Here is a 27396-nt window from a genome sequence, read left to right as displayed (position 1 = left end):
GTCAGATTACCATCCGATGGTTATTATGGACATCCCTAGATTTGAAATCTAGGAACATCCCTAGATAATGGGTCCTCTCTCTGTATATATTATATATATATATATCATGTTATATATATTTTTTTTATAATATCACATGTGAATTGTTGGGATGATAATTTTGCATATCATGCTCATGTTAAGTAGCATGTTGGCATATCATGTTTGAGTTAGTCTTGGAATATGTGTTTGGATAATTGATACTTGTATTAATATATATATATATATATATAACGTCATTCGGTTCGACCAAACCGAATCATCTGGTTCAACCAATTGAGATATGACTCAGTTGTTTGGCCGGTTTACTTTCCGGTCAGGTTCTAAACACATTGCTTATTATAGTAAACAATAGAACAACACCAACAAAAGCGTAAAAGACCAACAACCCACACACACACTAGATATAGGCCTAAAAAAAAAATAAAACCCTCTCAAATCACAAAAAATACTAATTTCACTAAATCCACAACAATCAATGAATGGACCCCAAGAAAATTTACTCCCACTCCCAAATCAACATTAATTCCATTCAAACAGAGACTTCAAGTCATCCCTCTTTGTCTTCACCTCACCTTTCTTAGTTTCTTCTCCAACTAATCACCTTTCTCATAACAATCTTCCTTCCAACTTAATCATTTACTTTATGCTGATGATCTTGTGATTGTTACCCTTGCTTCTAGATCTGCTGCCCGTTATATTCTGATGTGCTTAGATTGGTTTGGCAATTTCTCTAGGCAACGCTTAAACCCTGCCAAATCTGCAGTCTACTTCCCCTCCTGGTTTAATAAAAGAGTTCAGAATAGTATTTGTTCTATTCTCAAAATCAACCCTGCTCTTTTTCCTTGTAAGTATCTAGGTGTGATTATCTCTCCCAAGCGTCTTGCTGCCTCTGTTTTCCAGTCTATGATTGAGGAAGTGCGGCGCATGTCTATACGTTGGTGTCAATTTAGACTCTCTAAAGCTGCTAAATTAATCCTGATCAATTCCTCCCTTCTGTCTATGCCTTGTTTTTATTTATCTATTTATCCTATTCCTGAGACTGTTCTTTCTGAGATTTCTAAATTGGCTAGGACTTTCTTCTGGCATTCGGGTGGTGATGGAAAGGGCATCCACGCTGTGGGTTGGAATGCTATTACTGATTTTAAATCTGAGGGGGGGTCTGTCGATTCGCAATCTTTCTATCGTTAGACATTCTCTTATGCCTAAACATATTTTTAGGTATCTCAATCATGGCGAGGCTTTTTGGGTTGATCTTTTATATCTCAAATATGGTAAAATCAATTTCTGGACTGATTGTATTCCATCTAATTGCTCGGCTTTCTTTCGTGGTCTTTGTAACTCTGCCAAAGTCCTTAAACCTCATTGCTGGATCAAAAATGTAAACCCTAGTCGTACCTCTGTTCTTTTTTATCCTTGGTGTTGGGATGTTCCATTAGCTTTCAAACCGGGTTTTTTCAATTGCAACCTTAACTTGAATGATCTTAACCTGTCTGATTTCATCAGTGGTTCCTCCTGGGACTTTTGTAAATTAAGAACTCTTTTTGGTGATTATACCCATGATATTATGGATAACCTTGGTTCTATCAATTTGTCTTCTTCTAATCTTTGGGTGTGGTATCCCGTGGCCCCAAAGCTTAATACTGCTTCTAATGTTTATCATACCTTAAATAAGAACCTGTTTGCTACTGATCCTTGGATTGGGTGGAAGAAGCTTTGGTCCATTCGGACAGCCCCTAGAGTCAAACATTTCCTCTGGCTATTCTTTAAAGGTCGTCTGTCGACTTTTGAATTTTTATACTCTATTAATCTTGGCCCTAGATCTCCCTGTCCTCTCTGTGGGATTCAACTGGAAAGCATTGACCACCTTTTTCTTAATTGCTCTTTTGCTCAAAGTGTTTGGGCACATACTGAGATGCTTATTGGTCATTGTATTAATTTTGTTGGTGGTTTCTCTGATGGGTTTTGGCTTACTCAGGCTGGGTGTAATGGTTTTGTTAAATCTGTGATTGCTGCTGTTGCTTGGCATATTTGGAAAGCTCGTTGTCATCTGATATTTCGGAATAACCGTTCTAATGTTGGGAGAACTGCTCACACTGCTCTTTGTTTTGCTAAAAACTATTTTCACTCTCATGTTAAATTTTTTGGTCAGGGGCTGCTGTTGAGTAATTTCTCGGCTGCTGATGGCCTATTTTTCTTCTTAGCCACTTCTCCTGGACCCAATCCTCAGGTTTATAATGCTGGTTTTTTCTGTGTTTCTAGCCAATGTAATGTCATTTTTTCAGGATCTTGTCCAACTTCCTCGTCCAATTGTTTGGCTGCGGAGCTCACTGCTTTGTTACATGCTCTCCAATTTGTTGCATCTAGCATGTACACAATCCAATACATTTTTGTCTCCAATCTGGATGTTCTCCATGCGTTACATACTATTGATACTACTTGCTCTTGGCGGCATCGACATCAGATAAATTCGGTCAATGATCTTCTCTTGACGGCTGGCTCTCCTCAACTCATCACTGTGCCTCGCATTTGGTTGGGTCCGGCTCTTCGGCTAGCATCTCATGCAGATAACCTTCATCTTATTACACTTTTCTTGGTTGGGTGTGATCTCCCCAAATGGATTATGAAGTCATTCACTTCACATGGCTTCTCCTTTTAGTTGCTTGTCCCTTGTGTGTTTCTCTTTTATTTTTGCTTTTTCTTGTAATGTTTTTGTTTCTTGTTTGTAATTATCTGAACCTTTGTAATTTCTGTTTTTCCTAATAAAATTAGCTCTGTGAGCTCTTCCTTAAAAAAAAAAAATAAAACCCACCATTTCCTCCCTCCATGCACATCATCCATTCCCTCCCTCATCGATTATGAACACACTCACCCTTTCATTCCTCATCCTTCTCCCTCTCTTATTCCTTAACCCCAACCTATCATCATTAGCTCAATCATTTAAACAAAACAACAACATCATCCTCCTCAGTTGTGGTTTACCAACACCAAACAGCTCTGATGGCACTCGTACTTGGACTAGTGATAAAGGCACCATTTACTCTCCATCCCTCAACTCCGACGGTGCCTTCAAAGCAACCTCTCAGCTATCTGATGTTCCTCAGGTCCCCTATCTCACCGCAAGAATTTTCACTTCCAACTTCACCTATCGTTTCCCTTTAAAACCCGGCCGCATATTCCTCCGTCTCTACTTCTACCCTTCCGACTACTCCCACTTCTCCGCTTCCAACGCTATCTTCTCCGTCACTGCTGGCACCATCACTCTCCTCCGCAACTTCTCCGTCTCTCAAACTGTAGATGCACTGACTTACTCTTATCTAATTCTTGAATTCTCCCTCAACATCACTTCTTCCCCACTCAACCTCACATTCTCCCCCTCACCTTCTTCCAACAGATCCTACTACGCATTAATCAACGGCATCGAAATCGTCTCTTCCGATGGTCTCTTCACTTTCACCTCTTCCAACAGGGTCAACGGCGGCTTTCCTATCCTTGTCTTGGGTGCCTCCATAATACCTTATTCCTTCAATACTAACTGGGCATTACAAACCATTTACCGAGTAAACGTCGGTGGCAACACCATCTCTCCTGATCAAGACTCCGGCAATTTGTACCGTTTATGGGACAAAGACGATAACTACATCGAAGGCGCCCTGACTACGGTGTCACCTTCTCTGCCGACTACAACGTCTCCATCAAATACTCTAAGTCTCTTCCAAAGTACATCGCTCCGGAGATGGTTTTACTCTCTCGCTCGGGTCTATGGGACCAAATCCAGCTATTAATCTCGGAGCAATCTTTCTTGGATCCTCCCGATCGACAACGGATTTTATTATCTTGTTCGATTCCATTTCTGCGAGATACAAAATGAATTCACTTTAACGAATCAAAGATCTTTTTATATTTACATCAGTAATCAGACGGCACAAGCAGAGACGGATGTCATTGCTATGAGCAGAGGAATTGGTAATCCCATATATCAAGATTTTGTAACGGTGATGCCAGGTATTGGACGGAGTAATCTCTGGATTAAGCTCCATCCTGATACCTCCACAAAGCCTGAGTACTATGATGCGATGCTCAATGGACTTGAGGTGTTCAAAATGGAAGATGCTAATGGCGGTCTTGCAGGACCAAATCCTGATTCTGCTCCAAAATCCGAAAGCGGCGATGGTAGCAGAGTTTTCCCTGCTAATCACCGTTCTCATGGTAGTCATAATACTCTGGTTGTGATCATCGGTGGTGTTATTGGTGGTGGTGCTATAATAGTTAGTATTTTATTCTTAATATTTCGAAGCTGTCTTCGAAAAAAAGACGGTCGCTGGAGCTGGGCATGATAAAGAGAAGTCTTCTGAGTCTCAGTTCAACACCTCTCATTCCAAGACCTCAGGTGAAACAGCTATCACAGGCAGCACTCCTAAGTCACTCCCCTCAAACCATTGCCGCCATTTTACTTTCACAGAGATCCTCGGCACCACTGATGGATTCTCCGATGCCTTACTCATCGGTGTCGGCGGCTTCGGCAAGGTGTTTAAAGGAGAATTACCAGGAGTACGAGGATATACAACAAATGTGGCAATCAAAAGACGAAGCCCAATGGCTGTACAAGGTGTTCATGAGTTTCAGACTGAGATGGAGATGTGTTGGGCCCAGCCCATTTGTTAGGTTGGCCCATGGTTAATAATAATAAAAAAAAAAAAGAAGCTAGGTCAATAGTGGAGAAGATGGAGGGCAAGAAGGTAACTTCACAAGGTGAAATTATTTCTCATTCTTTGGGAATGAGGATGGGTGATGCTGAAGTAGTGTGTGGGTTCCTTTTGATTGAGGAGGGGCAGAGAGAGAGAGAGAGAGAAGAGAAGAAGAGGGAAAAAGAAGAAGAGAGGGCTAGGGCAAGGAGATCGGAAGGCCAATCCTCGCCGGATTTCACTCAAACTTCGGGAGAAGACTCCTTGCAAGAAGCACTACCTATTGATTAGGTTTGATCCTTCTATTTTCCCTTACTTGTTGTTTGTTAGCAATCTTGATGATGATGATGATGATGTTTGTCAATGAGAATTCTTCTCTCATGAATGCCTTTGCCCTTATGCATGTAAACCTCTAGTTAGCTAGAGAAGATCCATTGTAATTCATTATTGACCTAGTGGATTCATGTTTAAGAGGCTCTAAGGAGTCCCGTGGTTTTTCCCTCGATTTCTAGGGTTTCCACGCTAAAAATCGTTGTCTTGAATCTTTGTATGTTTGTTCATCTCGTTCTAACAAGATTTGAGGGTTTGATGGTGTTTTTGAGCTTGTTTTGAAGCCTTGAAGATTTGTAGAACATTTGGGAAGATTTTGAAGCCTCAAAGGATCTAGTTCAAGGTGTTTCCAGTTCACGCGGGCTGCACGTGGGCCGCGCAAACTTGTTAGTGAAGTGTGACGATCGCCAGTGAAGTGCGCGGGCTGCACGCGGGCCGCGCAAGCTTATTTGTGAACCACAGCGGATCGCCAGTGAACCGCGCGGGCCGCACGCGGGCCGCGTAGAATTGCAAGTGAAGTTTGCGGGCCGCACACCGTCCGCGCGTGAACAGTAACAGTGCTACAATGACAGTAAACAGTACCATTGCTACAGTAATTTCCGCAGTTTTTCACTGTTTCAAAATATCGTCCAAACCCCAACAAGATGTTCTCAAAGATAAGACACCACCACCTTGTGTCTCTCATTGGCTACTGTGATGACAAACAATGAAATGATCCTGGTTTATGATTACATGTCTCATGGTACTTTACGTGAACACCTCTGCAAGAGCTCTAAACCTCCATTGCCATGGAAACTGCGTTTGGAAATATGCATCGGTGCGGCACGAGGTCTTTCATTATCTACACACTGGCGCCAAGAACACCATCATCCATAGAGATGTAAAGACAACAAACATTCTCCTCGACGATAAATGGATTGCAAAAGTATCAGACTACTGTCTATCAAAAGCCGGCTTAGCTCTAGACAACACTCATGTTAGCACTGTGGTGGAGGGAACAATGGGATACTTAGACCCGGAGTATTACAGACTTCGACAATTAGGGTCACCCTGACGGACCCCTCTGGAAGAAGTAATCAGTTGAGAGCACCAATCTCGAGGCTATCTAAAAATATTCAAAATTCTAGGATCAGCCGAGAACACATATCTCGAGGCGATCTCAATCCCAAAATCAACCATGAATACAAATCACGAGGCAAATATATATATAATAAATATAATAAATTAAAATAAAAATAATAATTAACATAAAAAATCAAGATAAAAGATAAAAAAAATTATATAATAAAATAAACCAAATTAGATAAAAATTATTATTAAATAAAATAAATAAAATTCAATAAAATATATATATATATATAAATGATGAATATATATATATATATGATAATTATAATAATAATAAATTAAATAAGAAAAATTAAATTGTTTGTCTTGTGGTATCGTGCTCCAACACAACCGCTTCACGACGACATAACGGCCTCACAATTAGTGCAACTGCCTCACGATCAATCGTGCCAGGCGGTTTGAAGATTATAAAAGATGAGGAGAAAGACTAGAGATAGGGGAACCAGCGGCGGAGAAATTGGGAAGAAGAATCTGAGGAAAGACGAAGGAGAAGCTAGAAAGAAAGAAAAAGAAGGCGAAGGAAGAAGAAGAAGAATAAGTGGTCATATTTTCTCTCCCTATGTGCATATGTGTCTATATATATAAAAAGAAGGTTGTTGTCGTTGCCTTCCTCCGGTATTTCCTACAGCAGTCGCCTACCTCCGGTGATGCCTACTGCTGTTGTTTCTTGCCGCCATTACTGCCTACCACCGTTTCTTGTCACCGTTGCAACTGCCTTTCTGCGAGATCGAAGAGAGAGGCTGAGAGAAGCCGAAAAGAATCCCAACCATTGCCAACTCGGTTATGTCGGTCGGAAGAGCTTGTTGGGTCTAGCCCATTTGTTGGGTTGGATGAATAATTGGGCTCCAAGCCCATGATAAAAAAAAAAGAAGCTAGGTTAATAGTGGAGAAGATGGATGGCAAGAAGGTAATTTCACAGGGTGAAATTCTCTCATTCTTTGTGAATGAGAATGTGTCATCTTTAAGTGGGGTGACTGTGCATCCTGGGATGGGGTGAAAAAAGTGAGAGAAAAAAGAGAGAAAGGAAGCTACCACCAAGAACCAAGAAGAGAAGAAAAAGGGAAGAGAGGGAGCTAGGGCAAAGAGATCGGACGGCCAAACATCTCCGGATCTCACTCAAACTCCGGGAGGAGACTCCTTGCAAGAAGCTCTACTTATTGATTGGGTTTGATCCTTCCTTCGCCTCTACTTGTTGTTTGTTATCCATCCTTGTTAATGATGATGGTGGTAATGTTATACAAATACCTCTTATGAATGTTGTTGTCTTTATGCATGTAAACCTCTAGTTAGCTAGAGAGGATCCATTGTAACTCATTATTGACCTAGTGGATGCATGTTTAAGAGGCTCTAAGTAGTCCCGTAGTTTTTCCCTCGAATTGTAGGGTTTCCATGCTAAAAATCATTGTCTTGAATCATTGTATGCTTGTTCATCTTTTTCTAACAAGAATTGAGGGGTTTGATAGTGTTTTGAGCTTGTTTTGAAGCTTCGAAGACTTGTAAAATAGTTGGGAAGACTTTTTTGAAGCCTCAAGGATCTTGTTCAAGGTTGTTTGCAGTTTACGCAGGCGTACACGGGCCACGCAAGGTCGCCAGTGATGTGTGGGGGTATTTTGCGGCCGCATGAGTAGGGGTGTAAATGATACACCTCTACTCGCAAGCTACTCGGGCTCGACTCGGTGAAAACTCGAACTCGGCTTGGTCACAGTCGAGCTGAGCTCAAGCTCGAGTAGTCGAGCGAGCCGAGTTCGAGTATTGTGATACTTGGCTCGAGTGCTCGCGAGCCTAATCGAGCATGTATGTATATATATAATATTAGATTTATTTGATAAAAATCAAGGGGAAAAACTTTCGAGCTCGAGCTCGAGCATAATATTTATGGTTATTTTCAGCTTTTCGAGCTTAATCGAGCGAGCTCAAGTAGCTCGATTTGTGTACCGAGTCGAGCTCGAGCTATAAAATTAATACTCGATCGAGCTCGAGCCGAGTATCGAGTACCGAATTTTTATCCGAGCTCGAGCTCGAGCTCGCTACTGCTCGGCTCGAACTCGATCGATTACACCCCTACGCATGAGCCCCACACATGAATAGTGATTTGCTACAATACCGGTAACCAGTACTTGTGAACAGTAACTTTACTACAATAAACCAGTAGACAAAAAGGCACGTGGGCAAGCTCGCCCCGCATATCGGCCGCACAGGATCGACAGTGAGGTTCACAGGCAGGTGTGCACCCGCATACAAGTCGCACATGAACAGTAAAATCGCTACATTGTAGTAAACAGTAAAATCAATACAGTAACTTCCGCAGTTTTCCACTGTTCCAAAAACCTGAAAACCCTAACAGAGCTAACGGTGAGAACTGATAGAGCCACCGCCGACGAAGGGGAAGAGGCGTTGATAACTTTGTATTGTCCCACAGGCTAAAATCTTGACATAAGAAGCTATGGATTCTATAAAACAAGGCAAGGGTTTCATGAAAGAGAGGAAGTGCAACCAAAACATGCGCAACCATTTCCCAAGCATCCTTGTATTCACCTCCGTCACCGCCGACGCTATGCGCACAAGCCTCAATCCCTACGGTATTGAGAAGATGATCTGTTTCCCGTCTGAGGACGCCATCATCACCAACTATGGTACTAAATGGAGATGTTCATGCTTTAAGCCTGGAGATACATATTCGTCGAATCCCTCAAGACGAAGAAACAGGGTCGAAGCTGAGATGACGAGCTTTCTCAAATAGGCCAAAGATGGCAGCACCTTCACTCAATGTGAGGGGTGCAACAATGATGTCCCTGTGGTGTTGATCGACATGCATAGTTACACTCTTGATTGCAAAATCAGGATGAAACTCGAGGTGTAACTTGTGGAGAAGGTCATTGAGATCAAAGAAAGTCACTCGCCGCTTGTCATCACCACTACCATCATCAACAATGGAGGTTGAAAAGTTCCATATCGACTTAGCAATCTCATGGCCTACGATCTATCCCACCAATTCCCATCCCTTCTTGATTCCAGGGAGGAGCTGACGAGAGAGAGTTTGGAGAAAAACACTAAACTCGTTCAGGCTGGGGTTGATTCACTCTTTAGCTTGCCTTCTTCTGAATATCCCGATGGTCCTATAAGTCACCCTTCCGGAGCCTACCACGAAGCTGCCCAAAGAGAAGCATCTTCCAAAGTCCAAGCTCCTAACGAAGTAGAAATAGTTTGCCAGGATGAAAGAAATAAAGAATCACAAGAAAGATAGGAAAATCTTTGATGAACAACCAGGCACTCTATCTGTTGATATTTATCCAACAAAAGATGTAATTGCTACTGGATAGGTTACCGTGAAAGCAGTTTTGTTTGGTTAATCAACATGCCAGATCTTGTGTTACATTGTTTGGTTATTCAAAGAAGGTTAACAGTATAAAATTTATTTGCGATTGGTTCTGCGGATAAGATTGTTCGAGTTTGCCAAGGTGTTGAAGATGGGAACTATGATTGCCTGTATATAGACGTGGTCATTTTGAACCAAACCGTAAAAAACCGAACTGGAACCGGCAAAACCGTAACCGTCCTAAAACCAGAACCTGAACCTTCATACATGGTTCGGTTCCGGTTCTAGAATTTGAAAAACGTGGAACCGGCGATTCAAACCGCTGGTTCAAGGTTGAATCAAAATATCAAATTACATATATATTATTATATTATATAAAATAATTTCATGATAAATAATTTGATTAGGTTTGACCGGTAAAAACACATTAGCACTGGTTGAACACTTGAAGTCTTGAACCAATTGACCGGAAATAACACATTAGCACTTTTTTTTTTATTTTGAACCAATTGATTAGGTCTGATTGGTCTCTATTTTCTTTTGAATTATTAATACTTTATTTTTTAAAAAAAATATTATATTAAATTAAATCTTGTATTTTTTTGTTCATTTTAATTTAAAATATTTAATTATTTAGTTTAACAAAAAAAATTTGAATATTACGAACCGTCAAACCGGAACCTTTGAACCGAACCACCAAAACTGGAACCGTAAACAAACTGCTTTCGGTTCCTGAACCGTGGCCATGTCTACCAGTATCTCATGAAGAATCATATTGCAAAGGTTCAAGCAGTTACCAGTGTTTTCAGACCCGGACCGGACCGGGCGGTCGGACCGGGTTGACCCGGACCCGGCCTTAAAACCGGTCCGGTTCAATATATAAAACCAGATTTTGATAAAACCGGGGTTGAACCGGCAACCCGGGAAATCGAACCGGTGAACCAGTGACCCGGTCGGGTCATCAACCCGGGTTTGCACCAATTTTTTTTTAATTCTTATTTTATTTTTATAATATATTAATGTTTGGGAGTTATAATGTAAAATTATAAAAATAAGGAAGGGAGAGACCAAGGGAATATTTTTATTTTAATTTTTTAATGAATTTTTTTAGTTATGTATTTCCTTGTGAATATTTTTATGCTTCTCAATTAATTTTATATTAGTTTATTATTATGTTACTGGGTGTATTTTACATTTTTAATGTGGTGTACTTCAATATTTATTTATATAAAATACTCTCTTAAATTTTTAAAAATCATGTTTTTATTTTTTATTTATTTTTTATTCTTCAATATTTAATTTTTTCAATTATATATAACTAAAAATTATATTATTTTTAATAAAATTTATTGACCCTGGTTCAACCCTGGTTCAACCTTGGTTCAACCCGGTTAAACCCCTCGACCCCTGACCCCTACCCTTCTCCGGTTTGATGGCCAGTCCGGGTTTGAAAACCTTGGCAGTTACAATTCATGCAACTAACAACTATTATTGTGATTGTTGCTATACATAACACATGGTGCTTCTATGATCCGGTTTCTAGATCTTGCCACACTTAGTTTGTTGAAGCTTCATAAGATGAGGGATGCACTTCTGCTGCATTCCATCCTGATGGTCTTTCTAAAGTGAGTAATGCATTATGTGACTAAGATCTAGTATTAAAACATTTTTCAATTGCTAGTCTTGCATTGCTAATTTCATCTTTGGTCCGTCTATGGACACCATCAAGAAATTAACAAGGAAAAGCTTACTCAGAAATTAATTCTATTCATTGTGTATAACTGTTGTTAATTACTATTTAATATTGTTCAATATTATGTATGAATTGAGTATAGTCGTTAGATGTAAATCTAACGGCTATTGTAAGACATCTCCAGATTTAAAATGTAGGGATGTCCCAGAGGACACACTCTATATATATATATAATATGTTAAGATGTAAAACTCACATAGTGTTTGGATTCAAAAGTCGAAGGAAAAGTAAGGGGAGAGAAGGGGAAGGAAAGTGAGGGAAAGGAAAGAACGGGTTCAACCCTCGTTTGGATAGACAAATTTTATGGAGGAAAAGGAAAGGAGAGTTCTCTAATAAACTTTTTTGGTTACGGAAGGGAAATGAAGGAAAAAATATATAATAATATGATTTACCAATTGTATCCTTATTATTAAATAAAACATTACTTATTTCAATTTAAACACATGCATTAATGTCTAATCACATAATTTATAAAAGAAAATAAATTATTCAGAGATTTGAAGCACAAATAAACTATTGTCTATTATATAACCATATAATATTTGCATAAAGAAGACAAAAACAAAGTCGAAGATAAAAGTGAGACCAAAATATATATTTCCCAAACATCAATTTTTAAAATACAAACAAATTATTAGTCATCAGAATCTATAATAGAAAGAACAACCTACCTTTGGAATAGCACGTTATCCTATGTAGCACCATGCATGAACAATTAAGCATGCGGATGCAAAGTAGCTTCTAACTATTGTTAGAATAGTTCCCCTCTCAATTATGGAATACCAAATTACTTAATTAGGATTTAAAGACCAATTCCTCCGATAATTCTATATGGATCATCACAAGATCACTTTATCATATTGTTAATAAACCTATTTTAATATTTTAATACATAGCATAATAATCATGTAGAATTAGATAATTATTAGTTTTACTTTCTCACTCAAAGAAAATTTTAATTTTATTTGTACTTTGAATAAAATTTGGATAGCAATAGAATTATATTGAGAGTAGAATTCTGTTAAGATAAATTATTCTAAGGATGAATTGAGAAATAAAAAAACACAACATATACAAACAGATTAAAAAATAAGCAAACAAAAAAAAAATACATAAAAACAAAGATTTGTGATGGATGTCATGTGAATACTTGATTAAAATAAATTAGATTGAAAAAGTGAAAGAAAAAACTTATGAAGTGGTGTTATGAAATTAATTTAAAAAAAATAATAAAGTCTTTTAAAAAATTTTAAAATCTTTACGAGGTTCTCCCTCCACCGGCACCCCAAAGCGGGGGGCTAGAAAAAAAAAAGGAGTTTTGGAGGGTTTCGGAGTGTCAGAGTTAACTCTTTTTTTTTTTCCTTTCGTTAAATTAAAAATATCAATTCAAACGAGGGAAGGGCCGACTCTGACCCTCCAAAACCCTCACTTTACTTTACTTTCCCTCGCCGACCCTCAATCCAAACATAGCATCAAAGTCCTCCCTCCATTTCTGTTATTCTATCATGAGCAACTAAAATTTACATATTAATATTAACAAAATTAATTGATTTTTAAAATTATATAAATATTTTGGTTAATTTTTCAAAATTACCCCTAATTTCTCTTGCTATGTTCTTTCTCAAATTTAATAGTTTATTTAATTCTCTCCCTCTCAAGTATTTTTCTCTTCTGGTTGAGTGGCTATATCCGGCCTATTTAATTTTCTCATAATCCTTACAAAAGAAAAGAATTGAATGCCGAATGAAAGGGAATTTTAAAAAAATAATAATAATAAATATTTTATTAATGATAAAAAAATGACAAATAGTATGTAAAATGAATTTGTTATAGTGGTGGAGTGGTGGAAGATCGAATTCCTTGTGCCTAGTACTGTATAGTAGTGGGCAAATATACTGTGAATATATTATAGAAATACTATATTAGTACTATTTACTGACTATTTATAAGGTCTCCTGTGGGAGAAGTCATATTTTCCGCCCTCTATGGTTGTAAGATATGGGGATTTATTATTGTGGAGTCATGGTCATTGATGTATCATTTTGGACGTACATAGCAGGTCGTAATTGTCTCGCGTGTTAACTCACCCTACATAGTAAATCTCTAAGAGTCGTTAAATCAGCGTAACTAGTGCAACACTGTATTTATTTGTTTTTTTAATACCTTTTGTGAGGTAGTGTTTGTCGCCTTCGTAAAAAAATAAAAAATAAAAGTGATCACAGTGAATTATTATGTTTTTTATATTTTTAGTATTTGTTTTGGGTTAGTATTTTTTGTTTGGGTCAGTTTTGTATTTTCAATCGTCTGCGTACCTTCGTTACTTTTTCTTAATAAAAACAATTTATTCATTTTTTAAAGTAAATAAATGCAAACAAACAAACTGGTTGCCGTTTCCATGAAGTTGTTGCAAGTGATGACTGGAAAGTCAAGGACAAGACAAGTCTATTCAAACTCAAAGATCAACCATCTTATAAAAAACATAATTAAAACCAGAAATTTATTTAATTCCTCAATGGTCTTCTGGTATTAAAATTTTCTTATAATCTCTTGATAGTTTAGATATTATATATAATTACCAAGAATATTACAAATACATATATAATATCCAAAAAAAAATTATTTTTAATAAATAAATCCACTAAAAAGTTATAAATTCCAGACACTCTTTTCCATCTAACATAATTTTACTAAATTTTTTTATAAATATAAATAATTTACAAATTCTCAAACTATGAAATTGGAAAATTTTTGGATTGTGCTTGAAGAAAAATAAAATAGCATCCCAAAAACCTAGGTTTTTGGCACTAATTCGGGTCCTTTGAGATAACCTGGGTCTCTTGAGTGTAAAGCAGCATTAATTTAAGGCATATTAAACATAAATTTATTTTATTTTATTTTTTTGAAAATGTGGATAAATCACATTCATTAAACAAAAACAAACAAAACCAATAACCCACCTAAATTCATCTCCCCTGATTCTGGAATACCTGATTCCAGTCTATCATATTCTTCACCCAATAGATGTAGGAATCCACTCAAATCACAAAAATACTAATTTCACTAAAAAAATAAAAAAATAAATAAAAATAAAAATACTAAGTCCACTAAGTCCACAACAATCAATGAATGGACCACAAGAAAATTTTCTCCCACACCCAAATCAACATTAATTCCATTCAAACACAGACTTCAAGTCATCCCTCTTTGTCTTTCACCTCACCTTTCTTCTCCAACTACTAAATTAAATAAAACCCACCATTCCCTCCCTCCCTCCCTCCCTGCACATCATCCATTCCCTCCCTCATCGATTATGAACACACTCACCCTTTCATTCCTCATCCTTCTCCCTCTCTTATTCCTTAACCCCAACATATCATCATCAGCTGATCAATCATCTGAACAAAACAACAACATCATCCTCCTCAGTTGTGGTTTACCAACTCCAAACAGATCGGATGGCACTCGTACTTGGACCAGTGACAATGGCACCATTTATTCTCCATCCCTCAACTCCGACGGCACCTTCAACGCCAACTCTCAGCAATCCGGCGTTCCTCAGGTCCCCTATCTCACCGCAAGAATTTTCACTTCCAACTTCACCTATCGTTTCCCTCTAAAACCCGGCCGCATATTTCTCCGTCTCTACTTCTACCCTTCCGACTACTCCCACTTCTCCGCTTCCAACGCTCTCTTCTCCGTCACTGCTGGCACCACCACTCTCCTCAACAACTTCTCCGTATCTCAAACTGCAGATGCACTGACTTACTCTTATCTAATTCTTGAATTTTCCCTCAACATCACTTCTTCCCCACTCAACCTCACCTTCTCCCCCTCACCTTCTTCCAACAGATCTTACTACGCATTAATCAACGGCATCGAAATCGTCTCTTCCGATGGTCTCTTCACTTTCAACTCTTCCGGCATCGTCAACGGAGCCTCTCCTCTCCTCGTCTCCGGTGGCTCCGTAATGCCTTATTTCTTCGATCCTAGCTGGGCCTTACAAACTGTTTACCGACTAAACGTCGGTGGCAACGACATCTCCCCCGAGCAAGACTCCGGCACTTTATATCGTTCATGGAAGAAAGACGATATGTACATAGAAGGCGCCGGCTACGGTGTCACCTTCACTGCCGACTACAACGTCTCCATCAACTACTCTAAATCTCTTCCAGAGTACATCGCTCCGAAGACGGTTTACTCTGATGCTCGGTCTATGGGACCAAATCCAGCTATTAATCTCCAGAGCAATCTTTCTTGGATCCTCCCGGTGGACAACGGGTTTTATTATCTTGTTCGATTCCATTTCTGCGAGATACAAAATGAATTCACAGTGACTAATCAAAGATCTTTTTATATTTACATCAATAATCAGACGGCACAAGCAGAGACGGATGTCATTGCTATGAGCGGAGGACTTGGTAATCCCATATATCAAGATTTTGTAACCGTGATGCCCGGTAAGGGACGGAGTAATCTTTGGATTGAGCTCCATCCTGATACCACCACAAAGCCTGAGTACTATGATGCGATACTCAACGGACTTGAGGTGTTCAAATTGGAAGATGGTAATGACAATCTTGCAGGACCAAATCCTGATCCTGCTTCAAAATCCGATGGTGATGGTAGCAGAGTTTTCCCTGCTAAACTCTCTTCTCATAATGATAGTCATAAAGTTCCGGTGATTGCCGGAGGTGTTGTTGGTGGTGCTGCTGTAATAGTTAGTATCTTACTCTTCATATTCCGACGCCGTCTTAAGAAAAAGACAGTGGCCGGAGCAGGGCATGATAAAGAGCCGCCTTCTTGGTCTCCGCTTGCTGTTTTTGACACCTCTCATTCCAAGACCTCAGGTGAAACAGCTACCACAGGCAGCACTCCTAAGTCATTCCCCTCAAACCTTTGCCGCCATTTTACTTTCACGGAGATCCTCGTCGCCACTGATGGCTTCTCTGAAGACTTACTTATCGGTGTTGGTGGCTTCGGCAAGGTGTTCAAAGGAGAATTACCAGGAGTAGGAGGACGGACAACAATGGTGGCAATCAAGAGGGGAAACCCAATGGCTGAACAAGGTGTTCATGAGTTCCAAACTGAGATTGAGATGCTCTCAAAGCTAAGACACCGTCATCTTGTGTCTCTCATCGGCTACTGTGATGACAACAATGAAATGATTCTGGTTTATGATTTCATGTCTCATGGCACTCTACGTGAACACCTTTACAAGAGCTCTAGACCTCCATTGCCTTGGAAAGTGCGCTTGGAGATATGCATCGGTGCGGCACGAGGTCTACATTATCTGCACACCGGCGCCAAGAACACCATTATCCATAGAGATGTAAAGACGACAAACATTCTCCTCGACGATAAATGGATCGCAAAAGTATCAGACTTCGGTCTCTCGAAAGCCGACTTAAGTCTAGATAACACTCATGTAAGCACGGTTGTGAAGGGAACAATGGGATACTTAGACCCGGAGTATTACCGCCGACAACAGTTAACGGAGAAGTCGGACGTTTATTCTTTCGGTGTTGTGTTGTTGGAAGTTCTTTGTGCTCGACCGCCGATCATGACATCTTTGCCGAGAGAGCAAGTGAGCTTAGCTGAATGGGTTATGCAATGCAAGGAGAAAGGGATGCTTGAGAGCATCATTGATCCGTATCTTGATGGGAGGATTGCAAGGCAGTGTTTGAAGACGTATGCAGAGACTGCTGGGAAGTGTTTGAGTGATAAAGGGAGTGAGAGGCCTTCAATGGGGGATGTTCTTTGGAATCTTGAGTTTGCATTGCAGTTGCAGGAGAGTGCAGAGGATAGTAGTGGGTTAATTGGGAAGGGCTCTAGCAAAGGAAATGGTGGTGATGGTGGTAGTGGTGGTGGTGGTTTGGATTCAAGGAGTGGAGAGGAGATGAGCATCACTACAAGTTCAAGCAATGTTATCAGTGGAACAACTAGTAGTAGTGAGCAGAGTTTTGGTAGTCAGGGGTCTAGTGGGTTAACTCCTACTGGTGTTTTTTCCATGCTTGCCAATCCTAAGGGCAGGTAAGAACAAGTGGTTTTAGCCTTTTTAAGGTTTGTGTTTTGTTTCTGTGGTAAAATGGGGAAGTGATTTCCTAGAGTAATTTTTATTTTTCTGTCATATACATTATATATATATATTATTTGGTCTTTATTGTTAATAGATGTAATTTATCCATACATAGTTATGTATGTTTTGTTTTTGTGGGGATCATCTATCAATTGTAACAATAAATAATTAGTGGTATCATCCTATTTTTCCCTCTTCTTTTTTTTTTTCTTTTTTTTTTTTCTTTTTTTTAAGAATTACATATAAAATTCGGATAGAAAATCAATGACCGTTTCATCTATTAACATCGAGTCCTCTACATAAGGTGTTTATCTTGCTGAGCGTTGAAAAAACAGGTTCAAATTTTAGCTCATGTAAAATTACAAATCGAAAGCTCCGGTGATGTAGAGCTCACTTTCTTACACACTTATTTTTAACATGTAATTTATCTATATTTATATTAAAAAAAATCAACTACCCTCTAGCATACTTACTCTTAATTATGTTTGCTTCATAAAATTATTTTTAAATGATTGGAGTTTTTTCTTTTACAATATTTGTTTTGATGAAATTGCCTTCAAATGATATTAAACACAAACTAAATAATGTATATATATATATATATATATGATAAACCAAGATGTGAAACTCAAACTAATATGTTCATATTTATTTATTTATTTATTGACGATATAAATAAAATATTTCAATACTTTTTTATTATTGAAGTTGTATTTATATTGGAAGGAAAGTGAACTTTTGATTTTTGTCATAATTAAATTTTATTTTTAAATAAATATGGATAAACCACAGATTTATTGAAGAAAAAAATGAACAAAGAAGAAAAAACAAAAAACACAAACAAAATCTTCTCACCAGAGGTGAAGTACAAAAAAAAAAGGACAAAAAAGTAGAATTCAAAAAATAAATAAATAAATGAACATCTAAGCTGGCAAAAACACCGTTTAATAACATAGGCCTGTCCAAAATGTCAGGTGAGATATTACAATATAAATTATTACGAGGACTGTTATATGATAAATAATATTCATGATTTTTTTAAAAAATTTATGTGACCAGAATTGAATAATCCAAAACAAAGTGGTGATGATGAATTATTATAAAGTAATCTTTAGTCACAATCACTTTAAATCAATTTGAATTTTCCACATGTTTTCTTTAAGAAATATCTTGGAAAATGTCCAAACCCCTTCTCTATCACCTACTCTAGCAGGTCATCCTGAAGAATCACTAATCTGAAAGGACTGATTAGTAATTTCATACTCCCAATTATTGTAACAAAGAAAATATTAAACCCATAATAATAGTAGTAATAATAATCATCATCTATATATTCATATCATCCCATAATAAATTTGATCTAATTAATATAAGAAAATATTGTATTTAGTGAATCAATTTGGTCCAATCACATAAAAAAACTGTGAGAAACATTTATGAGAGATATATGGATAAGTCATAAATAAAATGGGAATGCTCAATTTACTCCTAAGTTGGGAGAGAAATTGAGTAATCAATTACCCCTCGTAGTAGTTTTCGGAGAACTTTTCAATAATAACATAATAAGAAATAATGTATAGAAAGAAGGAAGATGTGTGGAAGCTGATTCTCTTGGACCAAGTCAAGTTTTATAACGGAAAATTTGATCCCTTTGAATCAATGTCACCTTTTTTTTTTCTTTTTCTTTTTGTTTTAAATACAAAAAATCAATGTCATCATTTAATAGGTCCACAAGTGAGAAAGTTATTATTTTCTGTATATTTTCATTCATTCATGGCTGCTTTTATGGTTCTTCTGAACCTTCCTTTGATTATGATGTGTGTGACTGGAATTAAGGGTAGACTCTGAAGTCTATCTCTAATAATTCATGTCTCCACAAGTCTTCAAGTGACATCAATATATTAACCTTTTTATATAAAAATATCTTTAGATATAACACGTATGATATTTGACCACTTACATCATGTGTAGATTAGTTATTCCATGTGGAATATATCATTTATTTAGACACAAATAATATATATATATATATATATAATGTTGAAAGCTTTCAAAGTTCAAAACATAAATATTGAACGAATAATTAAAGAGTCATAAGACCAAAGTTCTACAATCTTATAGAACAACTCATCCAAAGAAAAGTCTTTTACATGAATTATAAAAGATAAATGTTAAAGAATTCATTTTCATCAAAGAAAATAATCAATTTTGATGATTCACACCTCAATACATTCTTGTTTCAAAGGAAAAAAAAGGATAAAAATTACAAGTTATTTTGCAACAATCAGTGATTACAAGATCAAAACCAAGAAACTAGTGCAAACTATAATGCAAAATGACCATCATTTTTTTATCAACACTGACATTGGACAGATAAGATGAAGATTTACAGACTGATAATAAATCACAGGCAGGGTTTGTAGGATTCCGATAACATGATTATCTTTTTCTGAAGTTCCGGTTTGTTTGCTCCGACGAGCTTATCCAGCTGCTGCCCATCTTTAAGAAAGAAGAAGGTTGGAGTTGCTCGGATATCCCATGAAGAGCTGAAATCCTGCAATGCATAAACAATCTTTGTCAGTAGGTGTCATCAAAAATAGTTGTTTCTAATCCACAACCATGAGCATTTGCACAGAAAAGATTCACGAGAAATTATTTTGCCGTAACACTTGAATTGCAGTAACATCAAGTCACGCATCTGAAATTTATTGATAAAATTCACAAGTGTATGTTTCTTTCTTCATGAATATAGGATGATGTAGACAATAACAAACAAAAAATTACAGAGCTTTTTATGCATTCAGAACTAGAAGAGTTTATGTCGTTGGATATTAAACCTACTCTTTATCAAAAGAAAAAGTAATCATAAATACAAAACTGATTGGGTTTCCTTCTATTTGAAAATAGAAGGAATAACAACAGCTGTGGTGTCACCTAAATGATTGTCCATTAACTTAACAATATTGCTTTATGAATATTGTTATATCAGAGTAGCACATTGACTTAAATTTCCAATTTTACCCCATTAGATTGTCCATGCTCAATTAAACCAGCAAAAGACATGACTTGTACATGTAAGAGCTGTTTAGAAGAACTTGATTGAGCATATGACATCAATTATAGAGCACACCACAGGTAATATTGTTATCAAGAACCTTGCTTTGATGTAGTTTCACTGTAAAGCCGACATTTTGTCATTTAAAAAATCTGATGGAGCAAATATAGCAGAGTAAACCAAAAACAAGAAGCTAAATAAATAAGAATAGTAATAAGGTTGTAATTACCATTAACTCATCAACATCAACTGTCAAAAATACGAGTGAAGGATATTTTTCAGATAACTCTGCAAAAAGAGGTGTAATCATTCTACATGGTCCACACCAAGTTGCACTGAAATTCGCGACAACCTGTATGGATAACAAAAGCAGATAGACATTGCTTAAATCCAGATAGATAGGATCAAACAAAATTAAGAAAGTTATAACAAAACAGAATATTTTCTATTCAATTGAAATTTGAAAAGCTCAATCTTGCTGACTTTCTGCCCACCTTATATACAACTTTATTTTAAAAACACCAACTCAGTTCAAGGAAAAAAATAACACATAAGGAAACAAATTAATTTGATGTCCATAGGCCCAAATGCCATAAAGGAGCTTGTGCAATGGTAAAGCTTCATATTTAAAAACAAATTTCCAAATTATACTTTTAGCCATCTACAATTGACCAATAAAAATGAACAAAAATGACCAACAAGAACATGATAAAGTTTCTATGTAATACTCTGTCTACAAACCTCATTGCCACCAATTTATTCCAACAAGAAATAAGCTTGTCGAGTCAACTAATAGAACAAACTAAATCACAACAAAAGGACAAAAGACACATATTTAACATACAAATTCAACAATTGTGTTTTACTTCATGAGATGACCATGCTACTACTTTGAAGTAACACCCAATGAAATCATGTTAGAAAAGAAATACAACTAATAAAAGACTCTGCACAATGGTAATTTGGATTGTTGGATCAATGTATGTGCAAGCTGATTTACATGATATCATTTAGGGTAATCAATACAGGTACTTTGAATGTGAAACAATATACATGATAGAGGAAGTGAAATAGTAGTAAAATTGTGCATAAATGCCTTAAAAATAATACTTTAAAAAGATCTCCTTACTATCTTTCCATCCTTATTTGCTTCAGATATCCTCTCATCCCAGCTTTCTTTGCTAGTTATGACATGTACATTTCCCCCACCAAATTCTAGCTTTTCTTCATTGTCTGAATCATATTTATGCTGCACATGAAATTACTTAAGATGATTTTAGTTTTATAAGGAAAGGTGAAATAAACTTTGATGTCCAACTATTACTTATCAAATGAGAATGCAAGGTCTTCATTCAGAAATACAAACCCTTAATAGGCAGTTTCCCATATCCAATCCAGTAGAAAAATCGCTGGCTCTCCTAAATAAACTAGATAAAAGAAAGAAATAATCAGAAAACTTAGTATTAATCCATAGAAGACCAAACAAAATTACAAGTTATTCTGCACTCCAATAGTAGTTAAAGAGAACGGCCAATTATACTTGTGGCAATGAATAATTCTTAAACTGAAGAACGAGTCAGATAGATTTTCTATAACAACAGTAAACCACCAAACACTACCTATGGTTTCATGTGAACAGAAATTGGCATTCAAATGCCCAGACAAGTGGATTGAACATCATGAAGATAAAAAATTATTAATTGCACATAAATACAAGTCTCATTAACCACAAATAAAACTAATATGAAACCAACTCAAATATTATAATCTCAGATGGGAATGGAAGGCTTGGTCATGTCTTGACTTAACGAACCAAGGACACAAGAATCAACAATTGAATAATAAACCAATTTAAAAAAAAAAACGAAAGAACAACTTCCGAGACATTACTCTAGTAGCATGTGTGATGAATACCAAAGAGTGCTACAGTGATAAAGAAATGCTCACTATGTTTGCATCAAAGCTTAAGAGAAGAGCAACAAAAGGGCTAAAATAACAAAGAACTTCCCTAAGACATAGAATCCAAAAATCATTCAGTATAATGGTTTGCCCTGTAAAAAGATTAGGACTTTCTCCCTTGAGATTCCATGGAAGCTCACAAGATCAACATAAAAAAGAAGCAATTTCACAAATTCATCAAAGTCCAAGACACCATTTTAAAAATCTTTCAAATAAAACACAAAATTCGATCAAAAATCAATCAGAAACACGAACTCAAGCCAAAATTCAAATAATTCATTCAGAAATTCCACAACCAAACATTCCTACATTACAAATAAAGTATTTTCCCTAACCGGTGGCCAAACAATCAAATCGAGAAAGCAAGATCTCATATTTCATCCATTCCAATGAGAACATAAGAAATCAAAGCCGAAAAAAAGATCAAATTGTTACCTGAATCAAGCTGGGAAATTCCGCGGGGATCCAAGAAACGAAACCCTAGAAACGAATGAGAGGGAGAAAGCGCGAAGACACGATGTGACCCCAAAAAACAGCGAAGGCCGGCGTTTGTTTTGTACGCCGGGTTGTCCTTACCGTGTGAATTGACTATTTTACCCTTTTGCTTTATTTAGTTAAAGAAAAAAGGTGACATAAAACTATAATAATAAAATTATATTCCATTCCATGTTGATCTGCTTGGCTTGGCTTAAGACCTTTTAATTATTATTATTTTTTTTATTATTTACATCTATATATATATATATTTTAATTATAAATTATTACATCTAACAACCCTTGCTCCCTTGGAACCAGAGAGTGGTATTCATATACTTTCTCCGTCCTAGATCAAGGATTTGTGCCCCTCCTAGTGAAATTGTTAAAGATTTGTGATTTATCAATATTTATAAATAAATTAAATATAATAATTCGGTTAATTTAATTAGTACATCTTTCATATTTTTCGCTGAAATTTGAAGATATTTGGGAATATAAATGATATTTTTATTAGTTTTTAATAAAGAATAAAAAAATTATCTAAAATATATTCAGAATAATATAAATATAAGGAACTAGGACCAAAGTTAAAGATATATAGAACACACGAGTAAAAATGAGGGAAAATTATTTTTAAGTCTCTGAAATTCTTTAAACTTACTCCAAGGTCCTTCTGACAAAATTAAAGTCCCCTGTCCTTCCTTTATAGTTTTTGTACTCGTTCGTCCCTTCCGTCACCCCAAGTTGTGATGTTTTTGTTTAATCCCAAAACTACCCTTGAAAAAGTTTGGAGGGAATAATGGCGCCAAGTCAAATCATAGCATGGCTATTGTACTGCAAACTTGCTTTGGAAGTTGCATTCTTCTTCTACTTGTATCTTGATGAAGAAGCTGGTGTTCGGGTCTATATTGTTTCCATTCTTGAGCCTCTTCATGTAAAGAACCAATTCTATCTTCGTTCGTCGTCTCCGTCTCCCTAGTCCGGAGAAGCTATCCAGTGCAACGTTACACCAGCTGCAAGGATCTCATCTTGAGCTATGTCAACGATATCGTCTAGCTAGAGATTTTGTTCATATTATTATCTTATTTTTATCAACCACCATGTTCAGAAGGTGGCAGTTTATGACTAAAGGTTTTTTTTGTTTTGTTGCTGTAGTGACTTAATGGACATGTTTTACACTGTTGTGAAATATAAGGGAGAGGGTTGTGTGTTAGATTTAACCATCTTGAGTGGGTGGGAATTATTATTGGAAGAAATATGTACGTATTGGCACCTTCAAGCTTCATCAGTCAAAGTTAAGTATATAATTCCAGATGAGCAGAAGACAGTGGCTTCCATTAGTTCCGAAGATAACTTCCAAACAATGTGCAACATTCACCGGTTATTCAAAATAAACGTGGTTGATATGTTGGTAGAGACTGTGGATAGTAACACAGAAGACAACTCTGGGTCATCGAGACCATCGTAAATATCATATATCTTCTATTCTTTCATTTTTTGTAAATCTCTGCTTACGCGATAGATGTTGTCCTTCTATTCGATTTTAATGGTGTACACATGTGATACAGTGATTGTTATGCTGGTTTTTTTGCGCATTAAAACATTTTTGTATTTATTCACTTTAGATTGTAGTTAGTTTTCAGTTTTGTAGTTTAGATTTTTGGTTTATGTTAAGATTTTGGTAGTAAACATTCAATTTTACAGTGTTTCTGTTTATTTATTAAACTAACAATTTACTTTTTCCATCATACTAGGGAAACATTATCAATGCTACCGCTAGTTTTACATGGAGGACCTTTAACAATAAGTAATCCAATAAGAGATTCAGAAGCTGAGTTTACTATGATTGGTCATCGTTTTGAAAATGCGAAAGACTTTAAGGATGCATTGTGTGACTTAGCCGTCAAACGCAATTTCAACTTTTGGTTCATAAAGAACGATAAAGATAGAGTGACTGTGACATGTGCTGATGAAGATTGTCAATGGCGTGTTCATGCCTCAAGAGACGGAAACCTTCCTATATTTAGGATTAAAACAACACAACATGAACACACATGCGGTGGGGGCATCAACACACCATTTCACCCGAGAGCATCAAAGAAATGGGTTAGTAGGAAGGTAGTAATGAAATTACGTGATCGACCTCTATACCGAGCAGTGGATATACAACGAGATATATTACGTGACCACGGTGTTCGTCTGCCGTATAAACAAGCCTGGATGGGTAAAGAGTTAGCAAAGGGAATTCTTCATGGCAGTGATATAGCAAGCTATGATCTGTTGGTATGGTATGCAGCCAAAGTTTCTGAAACTAACCCAAGTAGCGTCGTTATTATTGATACTGATGGAGAACGATTCAATCATGGGTTTTTCTGTTTTTGTGCTTCTCTTGATGGTTTCAAGCAGGGTTGTAGGCCTATACTTTTTCTAGATGGAACTCACTTGTTGGGCAAATATGGCAGTATCCTTCTTGGTGCAATGGCCAAAGATGGAAATGAAGGATTTTTTCATTTGGCGTTTGCTATCGTGGATAATGAAACTGATGATAACTGGACATGGTTTACATCAACTTTGGGTGATGCAATATACGGTGATGACGACTACACTAACATAATCACATTCATCTCGGATAGGTCGAAAGGACTTGTAATGCTATTGCGAAGGTTTTTCCTTCATCCCCGCATGCTTATTGCTTGTGACATCTACATGCAAATTTTCTTAAATCAAATGGGCAGCTAGGAAAGTCATTAAAAGATGAGTGCTGGAGTTTGATTATGAAGATTGCATATGCATGTACGTCTTTCGAATATGATGAAGCTGTACGCTCCCTATTGGCTACATCAGGACAAGCACACCATTGGATGTTCCAGAAATTGGACATGTCACATTGGTGTAATTACTTGTTTAGAGGCCAGCGGTGGGGTAAAATATACTCCAACATCGCAGAATCTTTTAATGCATGGATAAGAGAAGCACGATATCTTCCTGTGTGTAAGATGGTAGATGCAATAAGGTGGTACCCATAATAGAATGCAAAGTTGTTACATGCTTTCCCGTATTCATGTTTTTTTCAACCATTTGCTTTTAATATTGTTCTTTACTATTCTAATTTCGCTTAATCTATTTACTATTAGAGGTTTGTGTTCTGTATTTTATATTTCCTTTCGTTTATCACGTTACTGTTTAGTATTAGTAGTTGGTGTTTACAAATTATGCAATGTGTTCTACAGTTTGTACTTGCATTATTACCCCTAAATCCTGTTATATTTTACATTTACTATCGTAATGGTATGCTCCACGGTGCAATTGATACAACCTATGTTCATGTTGTTAGGTTTAAGATAATGAACATGATGTACAACAGACGTAATTGTTACTTGAAATGGGAATCTTATCTTTGCCCTGTGATACACAAGAAGATTGAAGTGATAGTCGAAGAAAGTAGGTGCTTACTGATAGGTTGTTCAGATGGAGAACAGTTCAAGGTTGTTGACCACCAGAGTAATTCTGTTAATTTGTGTGCTCGAACATGCTCTGGTCGCCGCTGGCAGTTTTACGGAATACCATGTAAGCATGCTTGCTCAGCGATTATGCAAACTGACACAAATGTCCATCGCTTCATTGAACCATACTACACTGTCAAATCCTACAAGTTGACATACAAAGAATCAATATTCCCTGTACCAGATCATGACAAACCGTTGGATGACTCTCGCCAACTTCGTATTCGACCACCTATCTCAAAGAAAAGGCCTGGTCGTCCGAGGCGCAAGCGGGTTGAGTCACAAGCATGGCATGTGCGTGAAATACATTATAGCCGTTGCCACTCAATCGGACATAACAGGGCAACATGTAATGAAGTAATCGCAGACTAAACACTAGGTGGTGTGCATGTTTTTGTTAAACAATGAATAGGGTAACATGTTTTGAAAATCGTCCATCCAACCATATATGTTAATTTGTAATACTGGCCGTGGATGGCGAATTTTGAAGTGTAAATAGCGTTTTCGGTCAGCAGTTAATGAAAATGAACTGATATCTGTGTAAGTAAACAACAAACCACACATATAAACGTAGTCATACATTAATGAGCGGCATATTCAATTTATAAACAACAAACACAATAGTTGGATACGAGTAAGCTTTATTGGTCAGCAAGCATTGAAAGTGATGTATAAAGCGAGTAAGTCATTTGGAACTCGTGGGGGGATTTCTTCAAAGAATCGAGTAACATAAGGATGAACACATCGATGACAGAATCCGACACCATAAGTTTACCATCGATTAAAGCATGAAGATGACATCGGGTCGTGTGGCCCCATACATTACTCCATACAGTAGTCCTAGTATCATATCAAGGAAACATATGAACAACATATAATAAATATAAACACTTAACAATAAAAATAAACAATTACAATGATATCTAAATTGCTATTTGTAATACTAGCATGCACAAATTGAAACTTGCAGAGAAAATTTGAAAAACGATCAATACACCATGATAGTGAAGGTTTAATTTTGAATTCAATAAGCATAGTGTCAAATTGAACCAGCACAACGCGAAATTTTGTTGAG

General features: G+C 36.8%; 2 protein-coding genes and 1 pseudogene across 2 annotated transcripts; 2 read left to right on the top strand and 1 right to left on the bottom strand.

Moving 5' to 3' along the window:
• Positions 1-2897: 2897 nt before the first annotated feature.
• Positions 2898-4675, top strand: LOC120273267 (annotated as a pseudogene).
• A 9850-nt stretch (positions 4676-14525) lies between these two features.
• Positions 14526-17518, top strand: LOC120273515 (receptor-like protein kinase FERONIA). Its single transcript, XM_039280148.1, has one exon. The coding sequence runs from the start codon at positions 14562-14564 to the stop codon at positions 17283-17285; it is 2724 nt and encodes a 907-aa protein (XP_039136082.1). The 5' UTR covers positions 14526-14561; the 3' UTR covers positions 17286-17518.
• A 1974-nt stretch (positions 17519-19492) lies between these two features.
• Positions 19493-22887, bottom strand: LOC120272996 (thioredoxin H4-1). Its single transcript, XM_039279639.1, has 5 exons — positions 22777-22887; positions 21749-21809; positions 21512-21631; positions 20612-20734; positions 19493-19881 (listed from the first exon to the last, which is right to left on the bottom strand). The coding sequence occupies exons 2-5, from the start codon at positions 21767-21769 to the stop codon at positions 19732-19734; spliced, it is 414 nt and encodes a 137-aa protein (XP_039135573.1). The 5' UTR covers positions 21770-21809; positions 22777-22887; the 3' UTR covers positions 19493-19731.
• Between the last annotated feature and the right edge of the window lie 4509 nt (positions 22888-27396).

This window comes from Dioscorea cayenensis, chromosome 12, assembly GCF_009730915.1.
Source record: "Dioscorea cayenensis subsp. rotundata cultivar TDr96_F1 chromosome 12, TDr96_F1_v2_PseudoChromosome.rev07_lg8_w22 25.fasta, whole genome shotgun sequence".
Lineage (NCBI taxonomy): Eukaryota > Viridiplantae > Streptophyta > Magnoliopsida > Dioscoreales > Dioscoreaceae > Dioscorea > Dioscorea cayenensis.
This window is presented reverse-complemented; position numbering and strand designations above follow the sequence as displayed.